This window comes from Zophobas morio, unplaced genomic scaffold (assembly GCF_036711695.1).
Source record: "Zophobas morio isolate AGI-343-1 ecotype UQ-CSIRO unplaced genomic scaffold, CSIRO_AGI_Zmor_V1 ptg000024l, whole genome shotgun sequence".
Taxonomy (NCBI): Eukaryota; Metazoa; Arthropoda; class Insecta; order Coleoptera; family Tenebrionidae; genus Zophobas; species Zophobas morio.
Genome location: NW_026972129.1, coordinates 16,617,575 through 16,645,563, shown reverse-complemented (window position 1 = coordinate 16,645,563; position 27,989 = coordinate 16,617,575). Strand labels below are relative to the sequence as shown.

At 36.2% G+C, this 27,989-nt stretch overlaps 1 protein-coding gene across 3 annotated transcripts in view; it reads left to right on the top strand.

Moving 5' to 3' along the window:
• Positions 1-27,989, top strand: part of LOC135135027 (titin-like) — a 148,485-nt gene that overhangs the window by 27,039 nt on the left and 93,457 nt on the right. For all 3 annotated transcript variants that reach the window (XM_064063964.1, XM_064063965.1, XM_064063966.1), the window contains one exon: positions 23-27,976. In XM_064063964.1, coding sequence (XP_063920034.1) covers positions 23-27,976 — 27,954 coding nt within the window. The remainder of the gene's footprint in view (positions 1-22; positions 27,977-27,989) is intronic.

Sequence of the window (27,989 nt, the reverse complement as noted above, 5' to 3'; positions counted from 1 at the left end):
AAACAATATTTTGTCCTTTCAGAACATAACGTCGTCGAACTACCTCCTCTGCGATTCGTCAAAGAGACATCCACTTCCGGCAATTTGCTCATGGAAGCTGTAGTGGTCGACGTATCTGAGAATTTCTTCACTCCTGAGGAACAAGACCTCCGAACTGAAGCCGACGTTGATGAAATTTACTCAATCACGGACGAAACGGGTCAACTTGTGTCTTCTGTCACTTCCGAGAAGCTCAAGATCGATGTGACTAGCTCCAGTGGTGAATCGCCGAAGAGACCTCCTAGAAAATCGGATTCGCAGAAGAGCAACTCGTACTACAGTTTAACTAAAAACCAGTCGTTGCAGTCGGATGCTGGTGAGGAAAGCTTAGCAGTAGCTGCTGACTTAGACACGGAATCATACGGTGAGTACGAGAGTGCTATAAGTTCCGAGAAAGTAGAGCAAAATCGCGCCTTCCAAGTGGCTGCGATTACTGAAACCACAAGCTTACCAGGAGACGATATAGATTCTAGAAGACCTCTAACGCCACGTACGACACACGAAATAGGGTCAGACTTGAGGGTTAACAGGAGCGAAAGTCAGGAATTGAGAAGAAGACGATCGTCTCAGAGTTCGGACGAAATTTCGAAAGACGGTTTAATGAAGAGAGTACCGAAGAAAACGAAAAGTTTGGATCTACCTGACGATTTTCAAAGAGATATTCAAGGTGAAGAAGGCGATGGTTTGGTTATTGATCCTGAAGTTAATGCTGCTAAGCAGGTGGAATTGAAAAAAGAAGAACTGCAACTTATAGACGAACTAAAATTGAGTATATCGGAGATTCAGCAAGGTTTACTTTCGGTTGAAGAGGAACTGTTTGTTCAAACTACATTGAAATCAACTTCGGCTACAGCCAAACAGAGTTTAGATACTTTAAATAGTATCTTACAACCATATCGGGATATGCAAACTGTGTTGCAAACCATCGTTCAAGAAGAAAGGAAGGCTGATATGTCGGCAGTAGAACTAATTGCGCCGCCAATATTCGAGCTACAAAAGAACCTATCGGTCATTGAAAAATGTATAGAGATGCAAGGGAAAGATCACACTTTGATTCAAAAAACTTGCGCCAATATTTTAGACACGACGGGATTGCAACTCCAGAGGAGTTTAAAGTTAATTGAAAACTTGACTTTGTTAGAGAAAGAGTTAGATTCTACGAAAATTTCAGGAAGAATGACTCCTTCTAAAATAATTCAAGAAGTCTGTATAACTATTAGAGAAATTCAAGGTGGACTAGACAATTCTGATAAACTATTACAAACTAAACACTTTGAAATTTCGCAAAAATCTTCACAAGATTCTGAGGAAACCTCAAAGAGTGAAACCACTACTGAAATAATTAAAAGAGACTTGTTATCGAATATTGAATACTTTGCTCAAACTCTACAAGACGGTTTCAGTAAGAGTAAATTTTATGAAGAGTCTGACAGGAGATTCTATGAGTGGCCTAGTGACATTCTCAACAATGTCTCCGAACCTACGAAGGACATAGTGAAAGAAATGTCAACCATCAGCAAACTGTCAATACGACATGCAGCCGAAAAGACTTTAGAACAAGAAATAAGACTGGCACTAATCGATAAATTATCGCACCCAATAGGAGAACTCGTTAGTACCTTGGAAGAAATCAAAAAACAAGATCCTGTTGCTTACAGATTCGCTGAATTAAAAGAGAAACGAAATGTTATTTCTGATTCTGTAGACAAAATAGTAAACTCTATTAGCACCCTTAAAGGGAAGATCAAACCTGGCACTGTACTTCTACAAAGTTCACCCGAATTAAGCTCTCAGGAAGTAGTTAAAGACGTGTTCGATCAAGTGAGCCAAATTGTGCTCAGTAACATCACACAATCTGTAGAAGATCTTCTGTTTAATATAGAGTCTGCGCAAAAAGTCGTCACCGATACTGTCGTTTTAGAAGCTTTGAGACAAATTTCAACGTTGCAGAAAGATTTAGCCACAACAATCATCAAAGTATCTCAGATTAAAATAGAAGCCACTCTTAATGCTCTTGAAAGCATAGCACAACCCGTGGAAGTATTAAACAACCAGTTAACAGAAATAACACCCACGACTAATCGAGACGTTCTTGATGATTTAATTGCTTCGTTAAATATTCTAGAAGAAAGTATAATTGTGGATGAAGAAAGACTAGAAACTATAGATTTATGTATTCCGTTTTCAATCTTACGCGGACGAACGTGTGAAGTTCGGGAAAACATTTGCGGTTTAACGGAACACGGTACAGTTCCTGAATCCTTATCTGAAGACTCGAAAGAAGGAAGTGTGGTTGTTATACTTGAAGAGTCTTCAGATACAGTTGTACCAACAGGACTACTAGAAGACACACGTCAGGCAATATCATGTCTGCAAAATGAATTAACAAACATTTCAGTTCAGTTGGCAGTTCCGTTGATGGAGTGCTTACGAAATCTTCTAGCTGTCACAAGTGAATCTCTGCTTGAAAAGAAGAAAGAAGAATTGTCTTTAGACGAACGCGAAGTTCTACAAAACTACGTTGCGCCTCTGGAGCAAATTGAAGATTCTCTAATCGATGCTCAAGACATCCTAAACGAGCAACCCGGAGTTTCTCAGGAAAAGGATAGAATCAGGCTGATTCTAGAACACATTCAGTACAACGTCGCAGTAATGCATCAACAAATTTTAGATGAAGTAGTTTTCCTAGACCAACTGCAGCAACCGCGCAAATGCACTTTAAGCGATCTGAAGAGATCCATAGCTAATATTTTGTCGCTACCGATCATGCAAGAAACGCCAGGTTCGGAATTTGTATTTTCTGCTGCCGTTGCTAAAGCGGTGACTGAACACGTCAGCGAGTTAGAAAAATGTCTTGCTGTACTTTATCAGGAGACTGTTGTGGAAGGTGTTGAAAAAATTGAGCCTGAATTGTACCACACAGCTTCTGAAGTGATTGAGTGTATTGAGAAATTGACGAGTGGACCTTTGTTTATGGAGACAAGTGAGTCTCCAATAACAGAACAAGATGTAGTGGAAATTAAACAATTGTCGGAACCGTTACGCAAACTTGGTGATAGCGTCACTAACATACAACACTTTGAAGACGAGAAAAAGAAAGTGTTTGCAGCTATTCGAGTTCCTTTATTGGCTATTAATGATTTTATTTTAGAAGTTAGAAATGAAGACTTCAGGAAACGTTTAGCGTCTTTAGAAGAAACTGTAGGTGATGCTTTAGAAGTATTGACAATTGAACAAACTAGAGGCGATATTACGCCTGCGGATTTAGAGCCTCTGAATTCTTTGGAAGACGATTTAAAGAACATTAAAGACAGAATTGGTGACATTGATCAAAAACCATTATCATTAGAACACTTGAATAAATCTTTAACACAATTATCGGAAAAAGTAATGTTTTTGAGTAAAAACCCAGGCTTGAAATATATTTTGAAATCACTAAGATTTTTCCTAGAAGCATTTGAATCTTCCTTAAAGCACATTGCCCTTCCTCTGCCAGATCAAATAGCTACAGATATGGGTAATCTCCAGAAATCTTTGACTGTTGTAAAATGTAAACCTCAATTTTCTACTAATCAGTACGAAATTAAACAAATCCATACCTATTTGTCCACTATTATAAACAGTGAAGAATTACACACTTTGGATGATTCAAAATCAGAACCACTAAAAATTACGATAGGAACTTTGAAACAAGTTATCAAACAAACTGAAGAGTTAGAATCAAAGAAAGAGTTAACCATTCCAGAAGCCTTATATAATAATGTGAATAAATTCAGTCTAGAAGTTAAATCATTAGAAAAATCGCATTTCCCTAATTTAGTCGATAGTTTAAATAAAATAGCGTCTATTTTAGAGTCAGTTTTCAACGTGACGGAATCTTCCAAACAAAAACCCGAGTTGACAACAAAAGAGTTTGATGAAAATCTGACGAGTTTGATAAACATACAAGAGAAACAGGTTTTGAAAGAGCGAAGAGTTCTGATCGAAGAACTGCATTATACATTACCAGTTTTAAAGGAAAATGCGCAAAATGTTGATCTTAGTGAACCAGAAAAGAAAATAGTCGCAGATGCAACAGAAATTGTGAAATTAATTTCCGATTATTTAAGTAATGAAGAAGTGACGAGTGAAAAAGCCATTGAAAAAGTTGTCCGCTCAAAGGAAGCTGCCAAGGGAGTAAAAAGTGAAAAAGACTTAATAAAAACTATAGCAGTTCTATATTTTAAAACAGCGAATACTTTACAAAACATCAAAAAAGTCGAAGACGCTCAAAGAGATATCAAAATCCAACACATTCAGATGGTGTTAGACTCAGTTCAAGGTTTTGCAAGACATGTAGCTGCTATTAAGTATCCCAACATTGATAAAGAAAAAATTCAGTTGGTACAGCAATCACTTGATCCCCTACAAACCGCTGTAAATCTCTTAAGTGAATTAGCTTTAACCGAAAATGACTTAAAGTTCCTTGAAAATATTGCCAAAATAATGGGTGACTTGGATCTGTTTGTGTCTTCCAAGCTTACAGTTACAGAGGAAACTTTGACTCAGGAATTACCTAGAAAGGAAGACATTCTGGTGCTACTTAACATTCTCAACAAAGCTGTAAATACAATTGAAGAAACATCACCAATCAGACAAATTACGCACCTACTTAACACCATAGTTGAAAATATGCCAGACGTTGCTCAACAATTGCAAGTAGCCTATAACACAGAAGTTAAAACCGAAATTGTTAAGAAATCGTTACTAACACCGTTGAAGCATATCGACGAAACTTTATGCCAACAACCGCAAAGTGTACAAGAAAATTTGCAAAACGTAGAAGAAAATTTAAATAAGTTTGACAAACTTTGTCATGCTGATCTGACTGAAGATGAAGTTACGTATGTTGATGCTATAAAAACGTACGTCAGCGAATTAAAAACGGCATGTGAAACAAAAGACATTGCGGTACTAAAAACGCAACAAAGCAATCTGCTATCTTTAGAACCATCTGTTAACGTACCGTACTTACAGACTTTAACACAAGCTATATTAACTACTGGACAAGGTGTCATTTTAGAGCTTGATAAACAAAAAGCTTCACAGGTGGAAGAATCATCTAAACCTATAAAAGAACTTATTGTTTCATTTAAAGAAATGCAAAGTCAACTTGAATCATTACAAGATGTTTCTGTGCCTGGAATCGAAGAGAAAGTTCACTTAGTATTAAGTGATATTCAGCAGTTGGAACCTGTGGTGCTTGAAACAGTTCCACTGTCATCTACAGAGATACAGTACGTGAACGAACAAAAGAAATTAATTGCAGAACTTAACACTTATTTAACAACGCAGATACAAGAACCTACTTATGAACCCACTGCATTTGAAAACATAGTAAACAAAGTAGAAAGTGCAAAAAGCGCAGTTAAAACAGAAAACATACAGTGTTTACAAGTTTGCAAAGTTTTAGACACCGCAGTTCAAAACGTAGGTGAAATCGTCGAACTAAAGAGATGTGCAGAAGTTGCAAAAATCACAAAACCGATGATTGAATCTCTGGAAACTCTTCGAGGAAGCATCGTTAAAATAGAAGAAGAAACTGCTACAACCGAGAAAAAAGCAGCGATTACAGAACTGCAACGATCGGTAGAAGCTGTTGAAAGTTTGATCGACACCAAGTTGAAACAAATTGCTCCAAATTTGGCGAAAGAAGAACAGTTGGTGGTGGACGCTGCGAATAAAACTTTGACTGAACTGAACAACTTCATTCAACCCCAAGAAGCCCAACAAACGACTGTCGAAAACGTTAAAGCGGTTATAGAAGAATTACGACTTGCTGTTGTAGTGATTCCTAAGGAATCGAAAATAAAGGAGACGATGGAGTCTTTGGAAGATACAGCGAAGAATGTTGTAAATCTGATGGAACATATTCCTGAGAAAATTGAAATTAAAGCAAAAACGATCAAACTGGTTAAGGATGTTGAAGAAAAATTGAAATGTGCTGATAAATCTCAGTTAACTGCAGAAAAACAAGAATTCTTGAGTAAAATGATTGTAGCTACTAATAAATTAGTGGAACCATTGCAGATAGTAAAAGTCGAAAATGAAGCAGAAGAAGCAGCAGTTACTCTGCTTCATATTTTATTGCAAAATCTTGACGACAGTGTAAGTGCTAGCAGACTAGTTAAAGAAAATCTTAACGTCCCTCTAGAAGAAATTAAAAGTAATTTAGAGAAGTGTCCTAAGGATTCGCCGCTTAAAAATTTTCCCGAACTTTTACAAACATTAGTTAACCACACAGAAAACTTTTTGGAAGAAAAAGTTGAAGAACCGTTGGCATGCATTCCTTTGACAACATTACAAGACAATTTACAATCATTACAAGAAACTTTGGCCACCGTTGAAGCACACCCTGAAGACAAAGCTTCAAAGATACTGATAACAGAGCTACAAAGACCTCTTACACAGCTCCAGTTCGTCTCTGGTAGCATTTTAGAAGAAAAGAAAGCCAAGTTAACACAAGACGATTTGAATCACATTGTTACGACTTCTGAAACAGTTCAAGAAATGGGTAAAATTATCGAAACTGCGAATGACTACGACAGTGAAAAAGCTACAGTGCTGGAACATCAAGCAGAAACACTTAAAGTTTTACTAGCCAGTATCAATCTGGAGTCACAAATTAAAGATTTGATCGAACCTCTTCAGGACATACAAAATTGTGTGAAAAAAGCTACAGAGAAAGCACTCATTAAGCAACAGGAAGAAACCACACAGAAAGAACAAGCTGTCACCAAACTTATCAAATCGCTTAAGAAGGTGGAAGCGAATGTTGCTACATTGGTAACAAAGCAGCCAAGTACTAATACCGTTGTACTAAAAGAGCTTGAAAAACCACTTAAAGCTATTATTCAAAACGTAGACACAGCAGCTACCAAGAAAATGACAAACAACGAACTTGCCAAGTTAAGCGCTCTCACTTCATCTTTAGAAATTGTGGCTGATGTTGAAAGTGATATAGCTGAACCGTTGGCAGTTCTGCATGAACACATATCTGTGATTGTAACACCTCAGCAAGAAGTGGACGACTTAAACGTTTCAAAAAGTGAACAAACATTCCTACAATCCATCAACGAACCTTTAGAAAAACTGAAAAAAGCTGTTGGAGTTGCTCAAACTGTCTTGGAAAAACCAAAAACGGTGAAAGATGTCACACCTTTACACAAACTAAATCTTTCAATCGTGGATCTACTAGAATTTGCGACAGTGGTCAAAAACTTGCCTACAGGAAATGTGAAGCTTTTGGGTAATCTCGTTACACCGGTTTATGACTTTCAGCAACAGTTATTCAAGTCAGTAGCGGCAAAGATTTTAGAAGAGGAACTGCCTATTTTGAATATGATTGAATCTTCGCTTGACCGGATTTCGACGACGGCGCAGAAATTTGACAATTTAGAAGAAACAGATATTAAAAACTTTTTTGGAGATTTGGACTCTTTACAAAGCACTTTAATTTCTGTCTGTAACAAAGCTGTTTTAATTGAAGTTCCTTCCGGACAAGAGTCTGTCTTGCAAAAGTTGTTGCCTCCGATTGAAAATTTTGCCAAAGCCATAATAAACATTCAAGCGGAATTATCAAATAGAAGCACTTTTACCAATACGTTACAGAAAATACTGACAAATGAAGAAAACTTAAAAGCTAACTTTGTCAGTTCGGGTTTACAAAATTTACTGCAACCGGTTCGATCAATTCTGGATAACTTAAAAAGTGCTGAATACGAATCTGTCGAGGTTCTTGCTGATGAAGTGAAGTCAAACTTGAATGATGCGATAACCATTATCAGCACAACTTCTCCAACTGCTGATATTTCTAGCTCTTTGGCAAAGCTCAGTGATGTTTGTAAAAATATTCTAAAGACGGACAAAAGGAAATTGCGCATTAAAAATTTTACACAATTACTTAACTGTCTAAACGGATTTATTACTGCAACTGAAAGTGTGCCACTGGAAGTTAAAAGTCTACCTGATTTAAAACAACCATTACTACAAATACAACAAGATGTTAAATTACTTGCTTCCAATATTGAAACATGTGCACAACCTAAAAAAGCAGTAGTTTCTTTATCAGAAATTAGTCAATCTTTAGAAGAATTAAAGGAAGGTATTCAAAAGTCAGAAGAAATGGTTGTAGAGTCTGCTGAAGAGTTAGCTGTTAGACAAGAAACGTTAGAACGCATGCAAGAACCTCTGCAAAAATTAGCAGTTTTAATGACTTCTGTTCAAGAAAATTTACAAACTCCGCAAGTTACAGAGGTGGAAAAGCAACAATTAAAACAAGCCCTTGTTAGTTTTAAAGAAAATGTAGAACTAGTACAGTCTACAGAAGGAGCGCGATCAGTTACCATTATAAATCAGCCTTTACAAGCTCTAACTGCTAAAATAGAAGAAGCGTGGGAATCTTTGGCAGAACAAAAAACCGATGTAGTGGAAGAAGTGCCGCAACTATTAGAAAAACCAGAAGAGGAGGAAGAAGAAAAATCAAGCACCAGTGAACCAATAATCAATGAAAATAAGACTGAGAATTTAGCTGTCATAGAAAACTTTGAAAAAACTCTCTCTGAATCAAGACAGACATTGCAAGCTTTCGTAACTGCAGTGAAAACCAATAAGGAACATCCTGATTTAATTTCGTGCGAAGAGCTTGATGATGGGTTCCTCTTTCTGCTAGAGAGTCTGCATACTCTAGCAGACTTCATAAATAAAGACAAAGTAAAAGATTTGACTATGGAAAATTTAGAAACTTTAAACAATACCATGCAAGAATTTAAAAATTTGGTTAAAAAATTGTCTGCTGTTGAAAAAGTTTTGTGTAAACCGGAATTAGGAAAGTGTAAAAACGAAATTAGAAAATCGCTTTCAAAACTGAAAAATAAAGCAGACGCTTTGATTAAATTATCAACTGAAGCCGGTGCTTTTCAACTGGTGGTAGAACCATTGAAGCTGATCGTACTGAAGATTGACTACATTCAAAATGAGTTTGCTAAATTGGAAGCAAGTCACCTTCCTATTACGGCTGCTTTGAATCAGCCAATAGAAAACTTATGCCATGAAATAAAGGCACTAAAATCAGAATATCAAGCGTCAGGGGTGACTTCCAGACAAGCCACACAGAGCTTGATTGAAGTAGAAGACAGTTTGGTACATTTTATGAAGTCTTTAAATGCAGCCGAAAAAGGTGAAAACATTCCGACTAACATTACAGAAAAAGCAACATTAATTAAAGAACCTGTTCAGAAATTATCTTCTGCAGTTAGTAAAAGGAAAGATTGTGTTAAAAGACCTGAATCAAAAGAAGAGAGAAACTGGTTGCATCAAGTGACAACTTCTTTGCGAGATCATATTAATGGGTTGTTAAATATGTTGCTTTCGCACAAAGAAATGAGCAACATAGTCGCTCCTACGCAAGAGCTCCATAGCAAACTCAAAGAAATCTGCGATAAATTTGCGAACGAAGAAAACACAATTTTGCAAGAAAATAAAGAAATGATTAGAGTTCTAAGAGAGCCGTTAGTTATTTTGTCCAAAGCAGTCGGTTTATTGCAAACAACGATACAAAATCTGCAAGTTTCTTCACAGAAAGGTGTCCTAGGCATTGTTGCTTTAAAAGAAGAGATTGCTTCATTAACAAATTCTTTGGAAGAAGCTGATAAGCATTCGGGTGAATTGTGCGAACAAATTCCAGAAGAAGCGAAAACTGTAGCTAAAGCTTTTATAGAACCTGTTGAAAAACTATCATCAGTCATCAATGAAATTAAAGATATTGCAAATAAAGAAGACATCGACAAACTTAAGAAAGCAGAAGTATGTGAAAACTTAAACATCGTAAAGTCTAAACTTGACCAAGTAGCCAAAACAATTCCTGCTGTGAAAGTTTTGGAAACTACGCTGGCAGCAGTTCAAAATCTTTCTTCGTCAATAGGGAATATAGAGCAGCAAATAAGAAGTGAACAAATCGAACAAAAAGAAAATGTTGCTCTAACACAAACAACAAATTTACTGGATGATGTAAAAACTTTAAAAATGGAACTGGCAGAAGCAAAAGTTGTGTCACAATCAGGGCTTTACTCTGTCGTCGATATTGAAGAGAATATTCTTGAATTACAAAACGCTTTGTTGAAGACTGAACAACCTACAACTCAGTCTGAACAAATAAAAGAACCTTTAGAGAAGTTGTCTAAAGCTGTAGTGCTGTTAAAAACCACACTCAACATGCCAGAAATGCAAGAGGCTTCTAAATCCGAAATATGTGAAACTTTGGAAGTGGTTAAATCTGAATTACATAAAGCAGCGGAAACCCAAATGCCTGAGGTAACTTTGCTGGCTGTGCAAAAACTTTCTGCAAAAGTTCTAGATGTGCAGAGTACGATTGAACATGAACAGAAGCTCCAACATAAGAAAGCTGAATTAGTCAAGGTGATTAGCGAACCACTCAGTCAACTGATCAAAGAAGTTAAAAGTCTTAAAGCAAACGTTGAAAACGTAACAACTACTTCTCAGCAAGCTGTCCTAAGTATTGTCAAAATTGAAGAGGATTTATTAAACTGGAATAACTTTTTAGTTATTTCGCAGCAAATTCCTCTGGAAGAAGTGGAAAAAATTCAACCACAAGAAATAGAACAATATGGAAAGTTAGTGCAACCTTTAGAAAGATTAACAGCAATTATCACTGAAATCAAAAATGCTGTCAACCAGCCTGAAATATTGGAAGCAAAGAAACTAGAAGTAAAAGAAGCAGTAGCAGCTTTAAAATGTGACTTGGAGAAAGTGTCTCAAGTCGCAGAAACACAATATTTCAAAATATCAGTCCCTGCAGTTACAGAGCTTTCATGTAAACTTGAGGAAATTAACAACGTAATTGCTGAATCTGAAGAAGGAGCTGAAAAAGAAGAAGAAAAAGCGGCGGGTGTGCTGCAACCTATAGTAACATTAAAAGATGAGATAAAAGCTTTAGATTTAGATCTTAAAGATGCGCAAGCAAGTTCTCAACGGGGTCTTTTAGGAGTACTAGAAATTCAACAAAATCTTGCCAGTTTAGAAAGTGCTTTAATAAGTTTTGAACAAGGTCCTGAAGGTACAACTAAAGCGATTGAGCAAGTCCATTCTTTAAGACAACCAGTAGAAGAACTTTGTGCTGCTGTAATCGAAGTTAGAACTTCACTTATGAAACCAGAAGTAGCAGCCCAAAAACGACCAAAATTGCGCAAAGCTGTGGAAGGTCTAAAATGCGAACTAGATAGAGTTGCTCATGCTGTACCTGCCACTAAAACGTTAGAAACAGTGACAGTTAATATTAAACAACTTTCAGCCCAGTTAACAGAAGTTGAAAAAGCACTAGATGCAGAGGATATTCAAATCCAGGAAGAAATGAAGTTGAAGCAAGATATGCTTCAACCTATTACGGTACTAACTGAAGAAATTAAAGTTCTCAAATTAGAAACTAAAGATGTAGTTGGTGCTCAACAAGGTGTTTTAAAAGTTATAGAATTGGAAGAAGACTTAATTAACCTGCAAAAAACCTTGATAGAGTCAGAGCACTTACCTTTGGAGCAAGTAGATTACGTTCAAACCACTGAAACTGTTCAAACAATTCAAACACTTAAAGAACCTTTAGAAAAGCTAGCCGCTACTATAGTGGAAATTAATACCGCTGTTATTAAACCTGAAATTCAGGAACAGAAATCTAAGGTTAAACAAGCAGTGAAAGCACTAAAATGCGAAGTCGATAAGATAACTCAAGCTACTCCTGAAGCTAAGATTCCAGAAATTTCAGCAGTTGTGCTTAAACAACTTTCCTCAAAGCTGACGGATCTTGAAGCATCTTTGGAGCTGGAGGAGAAGCCAACAGAGGAACCTAAAGTTGTCTCCGTTATTTTACAACCAATATTTAATTTAGCTTCAGAAATACGGGCATTACACTTAGATACTAAAGATATAAAACCGGAAGCCCAACAAGGAATCCTTAGTGTTGTCGAAATTGAAGAAAATTTACTCGATTTACAGAATGCGCTATCATTGATCGAAACATCTGCAGAAGTGGCTAATTTAGAAGGAGTCGAGCACCTTCGAGCTTTAATAGAACCACTGGAAATACTTTCGACTGTTGTAGTTGAAGTACGAAGTGCTGTTAAGAAGCCAGAGGTGACGGAACAAGAAAAACCTAAAATTCGTAAAGCATTGTCTGCTTTAAAATGCGAATTAGATAAAGCCTGTGTCAACATCCCAGAAACTCAAGCGTTAAAAACGACACTACTAGTTTGTCAGCAACTCTCAGCTAAAATAGCAACCGTTGAAGAACATTTAGATGAAATAAAACCCCCACAGAGCGTACAAATGCAGCAAGCTATGGTTCAACCTATTACCAATTTAGTACAAGAAATTAAAACACTGCGAGCAGAAAGTGAAAATGTGGCTGCGAAACCGCAACAATCCATTTTAAGTTTAACAGAAGTAGAAGAGAATCTTTTAACATTACAAGAAGCCTTGCTAATTTCCACTGAAGATCAGCAAACGTTACAAACTATAACATCATTAAAAGAGCCACTGGAACAATTTTCGGCTGTTGTTGTAGAAACGACAACCGCTCTGAAGAAAGCAGAAGTTCAGGAACAAAAGCCGAAACTCGAAAAAGCTGTAGCAGTTCTGAAATGTGAATTAGATAAAGTTTCCCAAGCAATTCCACAAGCTCAAGGTTTGCAGACGGCTTCAGTCGCCATTCAGAAATTGTCAGCTAAACTTTCTGAAATTGAAAATGTGATAGCTTCTGAAGAAAAAGACAGACCTGAAGAACTGGTCGAAATTAATCTTCAGTCAGTTACAGAGTTGTTAGGCGAAATAAGAGCTCTGAAGTGTGATGCAGAAGACGCAGTTTTAGTTGAAAAGAGTATATTGGTTCCTCTACAAATAGAACAAAATTTGATAGATCTACAAAAAGCTGTTAATTTATGTGGACAATCTGTAAGTAAACCGGAGTTAGAAACATTGCAACAAGTAACAATTTTGGAAGATGCGCTTAAGAAATTGGCATCTGTTGTTGTCGAAATAAGAAGTAAACTAAAACAACCAGAAACATTAAGAAATGTAAAACCAAAGCTGGCAGCTACTCTTCAGACACTCAAAAATGCATTAGAAGATTATTTGCACAAGATTCCAAAAACAGACTCTTTCAAAACTCTTTTGACAGTTATAGAAGAATTTTTGTTGAAACTATCAGAAGCGGAAAAATCATTAGAAGTTGAAGAAAAACCATCACCAAAAAGTACCTCGAAAGAAGATCTTTTACAACCATTGGTCAATATTGTTGAAGATATCAAAGCTTTGCGCACAGAAAGCCAGGAATTAAAGTTGACTCCACAGAAAGGCATTTTAAGTATTATAGAGATTGAAGAAACTTTAGTTAATTTAAAAGAAGCCTTAAGTGTTACGGAGTCAGTGTCAACTGAAAGTATCGAAGATATTTCTTCACCAGCTTTACAACAAACTGAAATATTGAAAGAACCTTTGAAAGAACTTGCAGCAATTATCGTGGAGGTTAAAACAGCAGTACATGAACCAGAACTTCAAGAACAACAAAAGCAACAAATTGCCAAGGCTGTTACAGCAGTGAAATGTGAATTAGAAAAAATATCAAAAGCATCGGAAGCACAACAGTTGCAGACCTCTTCAGTTGCTTTGAAGCAACTTTGTGCCAAATTATCTGAAGTGGAAACCTCCATTAGTTCTGAAGAGCCACCTTCTGAAGAATTAACACAGACAGCTCTTCAACCAGTTCAAGTTTTAAGTGGAGAAATACAAGCGTTGAAAGCAGACCTCCAAGACCTAGGAGTAAGCCCGCAACAAGGAGTTTTAACAATAGTTGACATTCAAAATGATTTAAATACTCTTCTAAATGCTTTAATTGTTTATGAACAACATCTTTGTGAAGAGACAAGCGACATAGCCTTGTCTGGAACGCAACAAACTCAGTCATTAAAAGAATCTCTAGAAAAGTTTTCAGCTATTGTTGTGGAAGTGCGAAGTTCACTCAAAAAACCCAAAATTCAAGAAAAATTAAAGCCAAAAGTAAAAAAAGCATTAAATTTATTGAAATCTGAACTTAGTATGGTGTTCCAAAACCTTCCTGAAACAAAGTATGCCCAACATTTGTCCGTAGCAATTAAACAACTCTGTGGCACGCTAACACAAATTGACGATAAAAATGAAGTTCAAAAAATTGTTAAAACAGAATCAGAAATACTGAAGATCATGTTGCAACCAATAATGGATTTGTCAGAAGAAATAACAATATTACAAGCAGATATTAAAGATATTAGTGTCATTCCTCAACAAGGCGTGCTTGGTGTACTAGATTTAAAAGAAGAAATTTTAAATCTTCAAGAAGCAATAATAGCTTCGGAACAGTTTTCATCTGAACAAGTTAGTACTATAACTGCAGAAGCTCTCCACTGCATAGAATCTTTAAAAGCGCCACTGCAGAAGCTTTCGTCAATTGTTATTGAAGTTAGGAATGTAATTAATATACCAGAAGTCCGCGAAACTAAAAAACCCAAACTCAGAAGAGCCCTGATAGTTTTAAAATGTGAACTAGACAAAATAACTCAAATAATTCCAGAAGTGAAAATGTTACAAGTTGCTTCAGTAGAAATTGAAAAACTTTCTGCTAAATTGTCTATTGTTGAAGAAATGTTGCCAGTTGAAGAACTTGTTGAAAAGACAGCAGAAGAAGTACCTGTTAAAAAGTCAGCAGAGGAAGAACCTGTTAAAAAGTCACCAGAGGAAAAACCCGTTGAAAAGACAACAAAGGAAGAACCTGTTGAAAAGGTGGCAGAGGATAAACCCGTTGAAAAGAAAAAAGAGGAACAACCTGTTGACAAGACAAAAGAGAGAGAACCTCTTGAAAAGACAACAAAGGAAGAACCTGTTGAAATGGTAACAGAGGATAAACCTGTTGAAAAGAAAAAAGAGGAACAGCCTGTTGAAAAGACAACAAAGGAAGAACTTGTTGAAAAGACAACAGAGGAAGAACCTGTTAAAAAGTCAGCAGAGGAAGAACCTGTTAAAAAGTCACCAGAGGAAAAACCCGTTGAAAAGACAACAAAGGAAGAACCTGTTGAAAAGGTAACAGAGGATAAACCTGTTGAAAAGAAAAAAGAGGAACAACCTGTTGAAAAGACAACAAAGGAAGAACTTGTTGAAAAGACAACAGAGGAAGAACCTGTTAAAAAGTCAGAAGAGAAAGAACCTGTTAAAAAGTCACCAGAGGAAAAACCCGTTGAAAAGACAACAAAGGAAGAACCTGTTGAAAAGGTAACAGAGGATAAACCTGTTGAAAAGAAAAAAGAGGAACAACCTGTTGAAAAGACAACAAAGGAAGAACTTGTTGAAAAGACAACAGAGGAAGAACCCGTTGAAAAGACAACAAAGAAAGAACCTGTTGAAAAGGTGGCAGAGGATAAACCCGTTGAAAAGAAAAAAGAGGAACAACCTGTTGACAAGACAAAAGAGAGAGAACCTCTTGAAAAGACAACAAAGGAAGAACTTGTTGAAAAGACAGCAGAGGAAAAACCTGTTGAAAAGACAAAAGAGGAAGAAACTATTGATAAACAAAAAGGGAAAGAACCCGTTGAAAAGACAACACCCGAAACGCATATTGACAAGAAATCTGATCTAAAATCAGTTTTGCAACCTGTGGTCATTTTATGCGAAGAAATTAAAGCTCTGCAGACAGAATGTCAAGCAATCAATCTTCCTCAACAAGCTGTTTTAAGTGTTATAAATATAGAGTCGGAGCTAGTTTCTCTCCAAGAAGCTTTGATTACGTGTGAACAAATTTCCCCTGAAGAACTGGAAACTATAGCTACCGAAGATTTGGAAAAAATAAAGACTTTGCAAGAACCTTTAGAAAAACTAGTCGCCATCGTTGTACAAGTAAAAAGCACCTTAACAAAACCAGAGATTCTTGATCAGAAAAAACCTGAAATTTGTGAGGCGCTGACCGCTCTAAAATGTGAACTAAACATAGTTGCAGAAAATATTCCAAAAGCAAAACAATTGGAAACGTCAATGACAGCTGTGCAACAGCTTTCTGCTAAAATTTCTGAAGTAGAAACTATTATAACATCGGAAGAAAAGCCTACGAAAACTGAATCAGAAGTAATCAAGTTTGTGTTGCAACCTATCATGGACTTATCAGAAGAAATGGTAGCACTACAATCAGACATTAGTGACGTCAAAATAGATTCCTCTCAAGGAGTATTGACTATTGTTAAATTACAAAACGAACTGACAGCATTACAAGAGGCGCTTATAACTTCTGAAGAGTTTTGTTCTGAAAAGATATCTAATGTCAATTTGCAAATATTGCAGAAAATCCAGGCTATAAAACAACCGTTGAAAGAATTATCTGACGTGACAATTGATGTCAGATGTGTTCTCAAAAAACCAGAACTGTTGGAGCAGAAAAAAGCAAAGGTGAAGAACGCGTTGATTGCGGTCAAACTAAACATTGAAGAGGTCTTGCTATTGCTTCCTGAAGCACAAATTTTGGCATCAGCATCTTTAACTTTGAAAGCACTTTCAGGAAAAATATCTGAAGTTGAAAAATTACTAGATGCAGAAGAAAGTCCAGTTAAAGAGAAAGTGAAGATCCAAGGAACGTTACAGCCTCTCGTTACTCTTGTTGAAGAAATACAAACTTTAAAAGCTGAAACTCAGAATGTACAGATGAAACCCGAACAGGGTGTTTTAGCTCTAATGGAACTTGCACCAATTTTATCTGAGCTTCAAGACGCTCTAACTGCTTATGAGCAAGTCGAACCTATCGAGTCTACAGTTCCATTAGTATGCGAACAAATCAAAACTTTACAAGAACCCATGCAACAGTTATCATCTGTTGTTGTAGAATTAAAAGACTCTGTAAGTAAGGCTGAAATCCAGGTAGAGCAGAAACCCAAAATTTCTACTGCTGTAGCAGCTCTAAAATGTGAGTTAGATAAGGTTTCTCAGAACATTCCACAATCGCAACAGCTGCAGACATCACAAATATCTCTTAAACAGCTTTCTGCTAAATTGTCCGAAATTGAAAGTGCGCTAACTGCGCCTGAACAAAAATCAAAAACAGAATCAGAAGTAATTAAACTCATGCTTCAACCAATAATGGATTTGTCTGAAGAAATAAAAGCCTTACATGCAGACGTAAACGACTTAAAATTGTCGACGCAACAAGGAGTACTAAGTTTGGTGCAAGTAGAACAAGAGATGTCAAATTTGCAAGAATCTTTGATAACTTCAGAAGAATTTTCTTCTGAAAAAGTGGCCACGTTGAAACCTGAAGTTCTACAACAAATTGAATGTTTGAAAGAACCTTTAGAAAAGTTCTCTGCCATTATTGTTGAAATTCGATGCGGAGTTAAAAGACCGGAAGTACGTCAAGAGAAGAAACCAAAAGTCAAAAGTGCTGTGATAGCTTTGAAATGCGATTTAGATAAAATAATTCAAAATGTTCCTGAAATTAAAGTACTAGAATCATCAGCAATAACATTAAAGCAGTTATCTGCTAAGTTGGAGAAAATTGAAAGCACAATAGATGAGGAAGAAGAAGATCAGAAAGCAAAGTTACAATTTAAAAAAGAATTGATGCAACCTTTCGAGAACACCATCAAAGGGCTTCAAACTTTACGAACGGAAAGTGCAGACATTAAAATAGCTCCTCAGCAAGGAGTACTAGGAATTATTGAGCTAGAGCATGAATTGTCAGCTTTAAATGAAGCAATGAAAATTTCGACAGAAGTTCCATTTGAACAACTTGAACAAGTAGTACCGGTTGTTGAAGAACATATTAAAGCGCTTAAGGAACCTCTTCAAACTTTGTCTACTCTTGTTGTAGAAATAAATAATACAATCCATCAACCAGAGGTTCAGTTACAAGAAAAGCCTAAAGTTAGTAAAGCTTTACTGGCTCTAAAATCTGAACTAGATAAAATTTCTCAAGTTACACCAGAAGCCAAACATTTAGAAACGTCAATCTTAGCTATGAAAAAACTTTCTGCAAAAATTTCAGAGGTTGACACTGTGATTAATTTACCGGAGCTTCCTACGAAAACGGAATCGGAAGTACTAAAAATGGTACTTCAGCCAATTATGGATTTATGTGAAGAAGTGAAAGCGTTGCAAACTGATAGTAAAGACTTGAAACTGAGTCCTCAACAGGGAGTTCTTAGTGTGGTTCAGCTAGAACCTGAAATATCTGTACTTCAAGAGTCATTGATGTCTTCGGAACAGCTTTATTCCGAACGTATCGCTGCAATAAAACCTGAAACTTTAAATCAAATACAAGCTTTAAAAGAACCATTGGACCAACTATCAGCTGTTGTTATTGAAGTGAGAAGCACGATAAGAAAGCCAGAGATTCTTGAACAAAGTAAACCAAAGGTCAAACAAGCTCTATTAGCTTTAAAGTGTGAACTAGATAAAGTAAATCAAGTACTTCCTGAGGCACAATTATTACAGAAATCATCACAAGCAGTTTTACAGTTGTCAGCAAAATTATCATCCGTTGAAAAACTAACCGAGCAAAAAGAAATAATTGAAAAGAGTTCAGAACTTAAAGAAGCCATTCTAGTTCCTATTGTCTCTTTATCTGAAGAACTTAAGTCTTTACAATCAGAAATTCAAAACGTGAAACTTGTTCCTCAGCATGGTGTTATAAGTGTTGCCGAAATTGCTAATGATCTAATTGCCATGCAGGAAGAGTTTCTTCGTTATGAGCAAACAGAGTCAATACCGGATGAGGTTTTGGGATCAATTAGAACTTTGAAGGAACCGGTCGAACGACTGTCTGCTGTTCTTGTAGAAATAAAAAGTAAGGTGCATAAACCAGAAGTGCGAGAAGAACAAAAACCCAAAATTTCGAGAGCTGTGGCTACTTTAAAATGCGAACTAGATAAAGTATCTCAAAACATTCCTAAATCAAAACCTGTAGAGTCTTCGGTTGTGGCCATACAAAAACTCTCCGCCACTTTAGCTGAAGTTCAAGAAATGATAAACTTGCCAGAAAAACCAAAGAAAACAGAATCAGAAGTAATTAAAACAATGTTGCAACCTCTTATGGATCTTTCTGAAGAAATATATGCTTTACAACTGGACGCTAAAGATCTAAATTTGGCTCCACAACAAGGCGTACTTGGTGTATTAAACTTAGAACCAGAAATCGCTAGTCTGCAAGAAGCTTTAATAACATCTCAACAATTTTCATCAGAAGAAGTGGCGAACATAACCTTCCAGACACTAAATGAAATAGAAGCTTTGAAAGAACCGTTGAGAGAAGTTTCAACAGCTGTCATCGAAATTAGAAGTACATTGACCAAACCGGAAGTAAACGAACAACAAAAACCAAAAATTAGGAAAGCTCTTCAAGCATTGAAAGGTCAGTTAGACCATATAAAACAAATTATACCGGAAGCAAAAATGTTTGAAACGACGACGTTACCGATTGACAAGCTATCGGCTAAAATTTCTGAAGTTGAAAGTTTAGTGGAGGCCAAAAGTCAACAGCAGGCTTCACAGTTGAAGAAAACTTTACTTGAGCCAATTTCCGCTTTATCGGAAGAACTGAAAACTTTGCAAATTCAACAACGCGGCATCGAACCTCAGAAAGCTACCCTTGGTATAATCGAGTTAGAACACGAGGTTACAACATTGCAAGAAGCTCTACAAATAACGGAGAAATATGAAGACATTGAAACTATTCCACCCGAAACATTCCAAAAGATTAAGGCACTGAAAGAACCAATACAAGAGCTAGTTGCGGTTGTTACTGAATTAAAATCTGCTCCAACTCAGTTGAAAATTGAAGACGATAAACCAAAAACACACACTGCCCTGACTGCACTAAAATGTCAGATAGATGAAATCAATCAAACTCTTGCAGAAGTAAAATCTTTAGAAGTTTTGAGCATACCTTTAGATAAGCTTTCGGCAAAAATATCACAAGTTGACCAACAACTCACAGAAAAGCATGAACCACAAAAAGAACAAAAACAAGTCGTAAATACAGAGTCTCCTCTACAAGCTCTTCAAGAGCCAGTACTTGCTCTATCTCAAGAAATTCAAGCTTTGAATTCTAGCCTAACTGATTTAAATATTGCACCAGAACGTGGTGTCTTAAATATTCTTGAATTGTCATCTGCCGTATCGTCGTTAGAAACATCTTTAACTGAAGCACAACAAATTCCAACAACAAAAGAGGGTGAAACGGGAATTGTAAAAGAAAAATTAAGTGCTGTAAAAGAACCGTTGGAGAAGTTGTCTTCGGTGATCGTAGAAATCAGAAATTCTGTTCAAAAACCAGATATCCAAGAACAACAAAAACCAAACTTGTGTCAAGCGCTCACAACACTGAAGTGTGAATTAGATGTATTAACACAATCAATTCCAAAGACTGAATCACTTCAAATTGTGTCAACTTCCATTCAACAACTGTCTGCAAAATTATCAGAAGTCGACAACAAACTACAAAACGAAGAAAAACTAAAGAAAACCGAACTGTTGATCAAGCCGGTTTCGAATCTTATAGAAGACATACAGTCACTTAAAGGTGAAACTAAAGAGTTGAAAACAGTTTCACAACAGGGTATTTTGACAGTAGTTGACATCGAAAGGGATTTACTATCTCTTAAAGAAGCTTTTACAGATTTTGAAAAGTTCGTTCTTGAAGATGTTGAAAACATAAGTGGCGAAATTTCCACACAAATAGCATCTCTACAAGAACCTGTTGCTGATCTTTGTGCAGTTGTTGTTAAGGCCAAATCTATAGTTAACAAACCCAAAATACAACTAAAGGAGAAACCAAAAATGTGTAAAGCACTGTCTGCTCTTAAATGCCAGTTAGATATAATTTCACAAACTTTACCCCCAGCAAAGCATTTAGAAGCATTATCAACATCTGTTAAAAAATTATCAGCCACATTATCCGAAGTTGGTACCAAAATTGAAGGAAAAAAGACAACCAAGCTCTCAGATATTATTCTTCAACCTGTTGTTGCTCTTCGTGAAAATATTAAAACTCTAAATGCCAAATGTGAAGACGTTAAGTCTGATGTGCAACAAGGTACTTTAAGTATTATACAAATCGAAAAAGATTTGTCTATGTTACAACAAAGTTTAATCGAATCTGAAACTATATTTTTAGAATCTGTCGCAGATTTGACACCTGAAACACTATCTCAAATACACGCGTTGAAAGAACCGTTGCAAAAACTTTCTGAAGTTGTTGTTGAAATGCAAAGTACTGTCCAGAAACCAGAAATAACAACAGAACAAAAACCAAAGTTGCAGAAAGCTATACAAGCGTTAAAATGTCAACTCGACGAAGTAAGTCAAAAAGTTCCTGAAACTAAAACGATAGAAAGCACTTTAATTTCGGTCAAGAATCTATCTGCAACATTATCAAAAATTGATAAAGAAATTTCTGTACCTGAAAAGTACTTAGGTATAAGTGATCTAATTTTAGAACCTGTTTCCAAAGTAATATCTAATGTTCAGTTTCTACAAATTGAATGTAAAAATGTTCAAGCATCCAAAAGTGTTGTAAGTGTTCTACAAGCAGAAGAAAAACTTTCAAATCTAAAAGAAGCTCTTCTAGAAACGCAGAAATTAAACACTGAAGAAGTTAAAGCCATTAAGCCTGACGTTTTCAAAAAACTAGATTCTCTAAAAGAACCGCTCCAACAGTTCTCTTCAGTTATCACTGACTTGACAAATTCTCCTCAAAAAGCATCTATTCAACTGATACAAATTCCGCCAATGCGTAAGGCGATAAAAGCTGCTATTTGTAATTTGGAAGAAGTTAGTCAAGAAATTCATAAAACTAGACCTCTAGAAAAAACATCTGTGGCATTGAAGAATTTATCTTCTACTTTGACACAAATTGAAGCCGAATTTGAAAAAGAAGAAAAAAGACAAACTGATTCAAAAGTAACAGAAGGTATTACTCAATCAGTTTCTCAGCTGTGTCTAGATTTGAAAACGCTTCATGCTGAAAGTAAAGATATTCAACTTTCTGTTCAAAAAGGCGTCTTGACTGTGTTAGACATCAAAGCAGAACTAGAAAATCTACAGCAAGCTTTGGTTCAGACGGAAGTGATTTCTTTAGAAGAACTGGATAATTTGAAACCTACAACTATCGAAAAAATAACAAGAGTGAAAGAACCAATGGAGAAACTTTCTTTAGTAGTGTCGAATATAACACATATTATCAGCAAATCAAATGTTCAGGAAAAAGAAAAGCCAGAATTAATTAAAGCAGTCACATCTTTGAATAAGCACATTGTCGATGTCGTTCAGGTGTTGCCTGAAGTCAAAGCTTTGCAGGTTATCCATGTTCCGTTACAAAAATTGTCTGCTACTTTATCAGACGTTGAAAACAAATTAAAAGAGAAAAGAAAGATGAACTTCCAACCATTCAAACAAATAAGTGCGCAACTTGAAGATGAAATTATATTAATGGAAAATCAATCTGATTTTGCCCCAGATGTTATAAATGCTCTGAGTTATTTTATTCCAATAAAAAAATCACTAAAGGAATTTATAAATGCAGTAGTTGCACACCAACAAACTCAGGATAAAGAACAAGAAGATGTTCACTCTGACATTATCGACAAATTTGCATCATTACAAGAACCTTATGAAGATGTGGTTGTAGAAGTCATAAGAATCAATTCTTCTTCTAAAAAGATTAGTCACAACGATATTAAAACCTTCATAAACAAATTAAAAACATTTAGTACCTGCCTGAAAGACGTATCTGTCACTTATGACGAGAAGAAAATAAAGGAAGATTCATTTGCACCTGCACTAAAATTATTTACAGACAAAGTTAATGATGTTGTAAATAATGTTACAAGAGAATATCGTGTGGATTACAAACTTTTGAAAAACATGAAAGTTTCTTTGGAAAAAATGGACGGTCAGTTTTCTTGTAAAACTAAGATCACTGAATTTGAAGAAAGTGGACAAGATACTAAAGCTCTTAAATTAGAAGAATTTAATGAACCAATATCGAAATTAAATAAAACTAGTGCAAAAATTATTTCAGAAATAGCCGAATTTGGACTAGTTGATGATTTAAATAAAAAAGACGAACACGACTTTAATGAAGTAAATAGTGCTTTGAGTAGATTGTCCATGACTGTTTCCAGTTCAGTTAACATTTTGGTTTTTAAAGCTATCATAAACGATTTGAAACAATATTTAGAACAACTAATTATAACAGAAAGCAATAACAAATCCGTCAACTGTTTAAGAGAACATTTCAAATTTTTATCTGAAGTAATTTCGCAGATTCAACAAAGAATAAATAATATTAAATTTGAATACGTGGTAGACGATGAAAATGAAGAAGAAATTAAAGAAAAATTGGATGCTAAGACTAAAGAGGAGGCTGAAAAGAAAACTAAGGATGAAGCTGATGAACAAGCTAAAGAAGAAATTAAAAAGGAAATAATAGAAGAAACAGAAAAGAAGACTGAAGCAAAAGTTGAAAAGAAAGTTGAAGAAAAAGAGGAGGTAAAAGCTGAAGACAAAGTTGAAGAGAAATCTAAAGACAAAGAGAAGGAAAAGATGGAAGAGACTGACAAAAAATCTGAAAGAATAGCTAAGAAGGAAGCCAAGAAGAAAGCTAAAGAAGAAACTGAAAAGAAAGCTAAAGAAGAAGCTGAACTTAAAACTAAAGAAGAAGCTGAACTTAAAACTAAAGAAGAAGTTGAAACTAAAGCTGTAGAGGAGATTGAGAAGAACGCTAAAGAGGAAGCAGAAAGAAAAGTTAAAGAGGAAACCGAAAAGAAAACGTTAGAGGAAGCTGAGATGAGAGCTAAAGAAGAAGCGGAAAGCAAAGCTAAAATAGAAGCAGAAAAGAAAACAAAGGAAGAAAATGAGAAGAAAGCTAAAGAAGAAGCTGAAAAGAAAGCCGCCGAGGAATCAGAAAGAAAGACTAAAAAGAAAGCTGAAAAGAAAGCTAAAGACGAAGCTGAGAAGAAAGTTAAAGAAGAGGCTGAAAGGAAAACTAAAGAAGAAACTGAGAAAAAGGCTAAAGAGGAAGCTGAAAAGAAATCTAAAGAAGAAGCCGAAATGAAGGCTAAACAAGAAGCTGAGAAGAAAGCTAAAGAAGAAGCTGAAATAAAGGCCAAAGAAAAAGCTGAAATGAAGGCTAAAGAAGAAGCTGAAAAGAAAGCTAAAGAGGAAGCGGAAAAGAAAGCTAAAGAGGAGGTTGAAAAGAAAGCTAAAGAGGAGGTTGAAAAGAAAGCTAAAGAAGAAGCTGAAAGAAAGGTTAAAGAAGAAACTGAAAAGAAAGCTAAGGAAGAAACTGAGAAAAAAGCTAAAGAGGAAGCTGAAAGAAAGGTTAAAGAGAAAGCTGAAAAGAAAGCTAAGGAGGAAGCTGAGAAGAAAGCTAGAGAAGAAACTGAAAGAAAGGTTAAAGAAGAATCCGAAAAGAAAGCAAAGGAAGAAGCTGAGAAACAAGCTAATGAGGAGGCTGAGAAGAAAATTAAGGAAGAAGCAGAAAAGAAAGCTAAAGAGGAATCAGAAAGAAAAGCTAAAGAGGAAGCTGAAAAGAAAGCTAAGGAGGAAGTTGAGGAGAAAGCGAAGGAAGAAGCTGAAAAGAAAGCTAAAGAGGAAGCCAAAAAGGCTAAAGAAGAAGCTGAACAGAAAGCTAAAGAAGAAACTGAAAGGAAAGCTAAGGAAGAAGCTGAAATGAAAGCTAAAGAGGAAACAGAAATAAAGGCCAAAAAGAAAGCTGAAAAGAAGGCTAAGGAAGAAACAGAGAAGAAAGCAAAAGAGGAAGCTGAAAAGAAAGCTAAGGAGGAGGCTGAGAAAAAGGCGAAGGAAGAAGCTGAAAAGAAAGCTAAAGAGGAAGCCAAAAAGGCTAAAGAAGAAGCTGAAAAGAAAGCTAAAGAAGAAGCTGAAAAGAAAGCTAAAGAAGAAACTGAAAGGAAAGCTAAGGAAGAAGCTGAAAAGAAAGCTAAAGAGGAAACAGAAATAAAGGCCAAAAAGAAAGCTGAAAAGAAGGCTAAGGAAGAAACAGAGAAGAAAGCAAAAGAGGAAGCTGAAAAGAAAGCTAAGGAGGAGGCTGAGAAAAAGGCGAAGGAAGAAGCTGAAAAGAAAGCTAAAGAGGAGGCCAAGAAGGCCCAAGAAGAAGCTGAAAAGAAAGCTAAAGAAGAAGCTGAACAGAAAGCTAAAGAAGAAACTGAAAGGAAAGCTAAGGAAGAAGCTGAAATGAAAGCAAAAGAGGAAGCAGAAATAAAGGCCAAAAAGGAAGCAGAAAAGAAGGCTAAGGAAGAAGCAGAGAAGAGAGCAAAAGAGGAAGCCGAAAAGAAAGCTAAGGACGAAGCTGAAATAAAGGCCAAAAAGGAAGCTGAGAAGAAGGCTAAGGAAGAAGCAGAGAAGAAAACAAAAGAAGAAGCTGAAAAGAAAGCTAAAGAAGAAACTGAAAAGAGAGCTAAAGAAGAAGCCGAAAAGAAAACTAAAGAGGAAGCAGACCTAAAGGCCAAAAAGAAAGCTGAAAAGAAGGCTAAGGAAGAATCAGAGAAGAAGGCAAAAGAGGAAGCTGAAAAGAAAGCTAAGGAGGAGGCTGAGAAGAAAGCGAAAGAAGAAGCTGAAAAGAAAGCTAAAGAGGAGGCGCAAAAGGCTAAGGAAGAAGCTGAAAAGAAAGCTAAAGAAGAAACTGAAAAGAAAGCTAAAGAGGAAGCCGAAAAGAAAGCTAAAGAGGAGGCGCTAAAGGTTAAGGAAGAAGCTGAAAAGAAAGCTAAAGAAGAAACTGAAAAGAAAGCTAAAGAGGAAGCCGAAAAGAAAGCTAAAGGGGAAGCAGACCTAAAGGCCAAAAAGAAAGCGGAAAAGAAGGCTAAGGAAGAATCAGAGAAGAAAGCAAAAGAGGAAGCTGAAAAGAAAGCTAAGGAGGAGGCTGAGAAGAAGGCGAAGGAAGAAGCTGAAAAGAAAGCTAAAGTGGAGGCCAAGAAGGCCAAAGAAGAAGCTGAGAAGAAAGCTAAAGAAGAAGCTGAAAAGAAAGCTAAAGAGGAAGCCGAAAAGAAAGCTAAGGAGGAAGCAGAAATAAAGGACAAAAAGAAAGCTGAAAAGAAGGCTAAGGAAGAAAGAGAGAAGAAAATAAAAGAGGAAGCTGAAAAGAAAGCTAAGGAAGAGACTGAGAAGAAAGCCAAGGAACAAACTGAAAAGAAAGCTAAAGAGGACGCGGAAAAAGCTAAACAAGAAGCTGAAAAGAAAGCTAAAGAAGAAGCTGAAAAGAAAACTAAAGAGGAAGCTGAAAAGAAAGTTAAAGAAAAAACTGACAAGAAAGGCAAAGACGAAGCCGAAAAGAAAGCTAAGGAGGAAGCTGAAATGAAAGCTAAAGTAGAAGCTGAAAAGAAGACTAAAGAAGAAAAAGATAGAAAAGCTAAAGAAGAAGCTGAAAAGAAATCAAAAGAGAAGGTGGAAAAGAAAGTTAAAGAGGAACCTAAGGAGGATATTAAAAAGGAAGAAAAAATTAAAGCTGAAGCAAAGGTTGAAAAGAAGGCGAAAGATGAAATCACGAAAGTTGATAAACATAGAGAAAGAGAAATGCAAGATGAGACTGAAAAGAAAACCAAAGAGAAAATTAAACATGAAACGGAATCAGAGTCAATATCAGAATCTCAAGATGGATCTTATAATTATCAAACCACTGTAACTGTGGAGAACGATTACAATGGTTCCGATATATCTTCAGATATTAGACAAAGGAAACAATTCGAAGGGAAAATGTTTTATGATGATGATCTAGAGATGTTTAAACCTCGAGGATATCATGGTCCTAGATTTGCTGACAGAAAACCTACCTTCAGTACAAGTTTAACTGATCGAAAAGCGACAGTTTCTTCCAGAGTAAAACTAACCTGCAGTGTTATTAATCCAGAAAATCTAAGTATAGTGTGGCTGAAAAATGGCAAAACGTTATCACCAACAAATAACTACGACATTTCCATCACAAACGGTCTAACAACATTGGAAATATTAAACACAACAATAGAAGATTCTGGTGAATACACTTGCATTGCGAAGAATGAACACGGTGTTAGCACGACATCAGCGAATTTGAAAATTCTGAATGCGTATGAATCGACTATGACACCGCCGACGTTCACCAGACCTCTTCGAGATTCCTACAAAATCTCAGACGATGAATTGAATCTTGAATGTCGGATTAGATCTTCCAGTTCTCATAAAATCAAATGGTACAAAGATGGTTCAGAACTGCGTGACAGTGGACGTTACTTACAAAGTTACCTTGCTGATGGCATTTGCAAGCTATCAATTAAAAATCCAGAAAGAAGTGACAGCGGAAAGTATACTTGCAGAGCTGAGAGTGAATTATGGAGTGATCAAATCTCTCACGATGTTAAATTTACAACCAAAGAGGATTACATACGTGAAAAAAGCAAAATTACTACCACACCAACTGTTACACGAGATCGACATAAACCGTATTTCTCTGGGGTTCTGACTGATCATTTGGTACCATCAGGAGGCATAATGGCTTTACAGGTTGAAATCAAAGGTCCAGCAGACGTTACGTGGTTCAAAGAGAGTCATAAGTTGCCAAAAGCTTCTACAAAGCACAGGACTTTCGAAGAGAATGGTGTCCACACTCTTCTAATTCCTAATGTCACGGAGTATGAAGCCGGAAAATACACGTGTAGGGCATCCAATATTTTCGGGCGCTCGGAAACCTGTTCGTATGTGCAGATAATCCACCCTTCGTCCATACGTGATGGTAAACCGGCGATGTTCCTTTCAAGACCTGATACTGTGATGACAGTTACCCCCGAATCTGATATTGTGGTTTCGTTCAGAGTGACTGGAGACCCTAAGCCGTCCAGTGAGTATTTTAT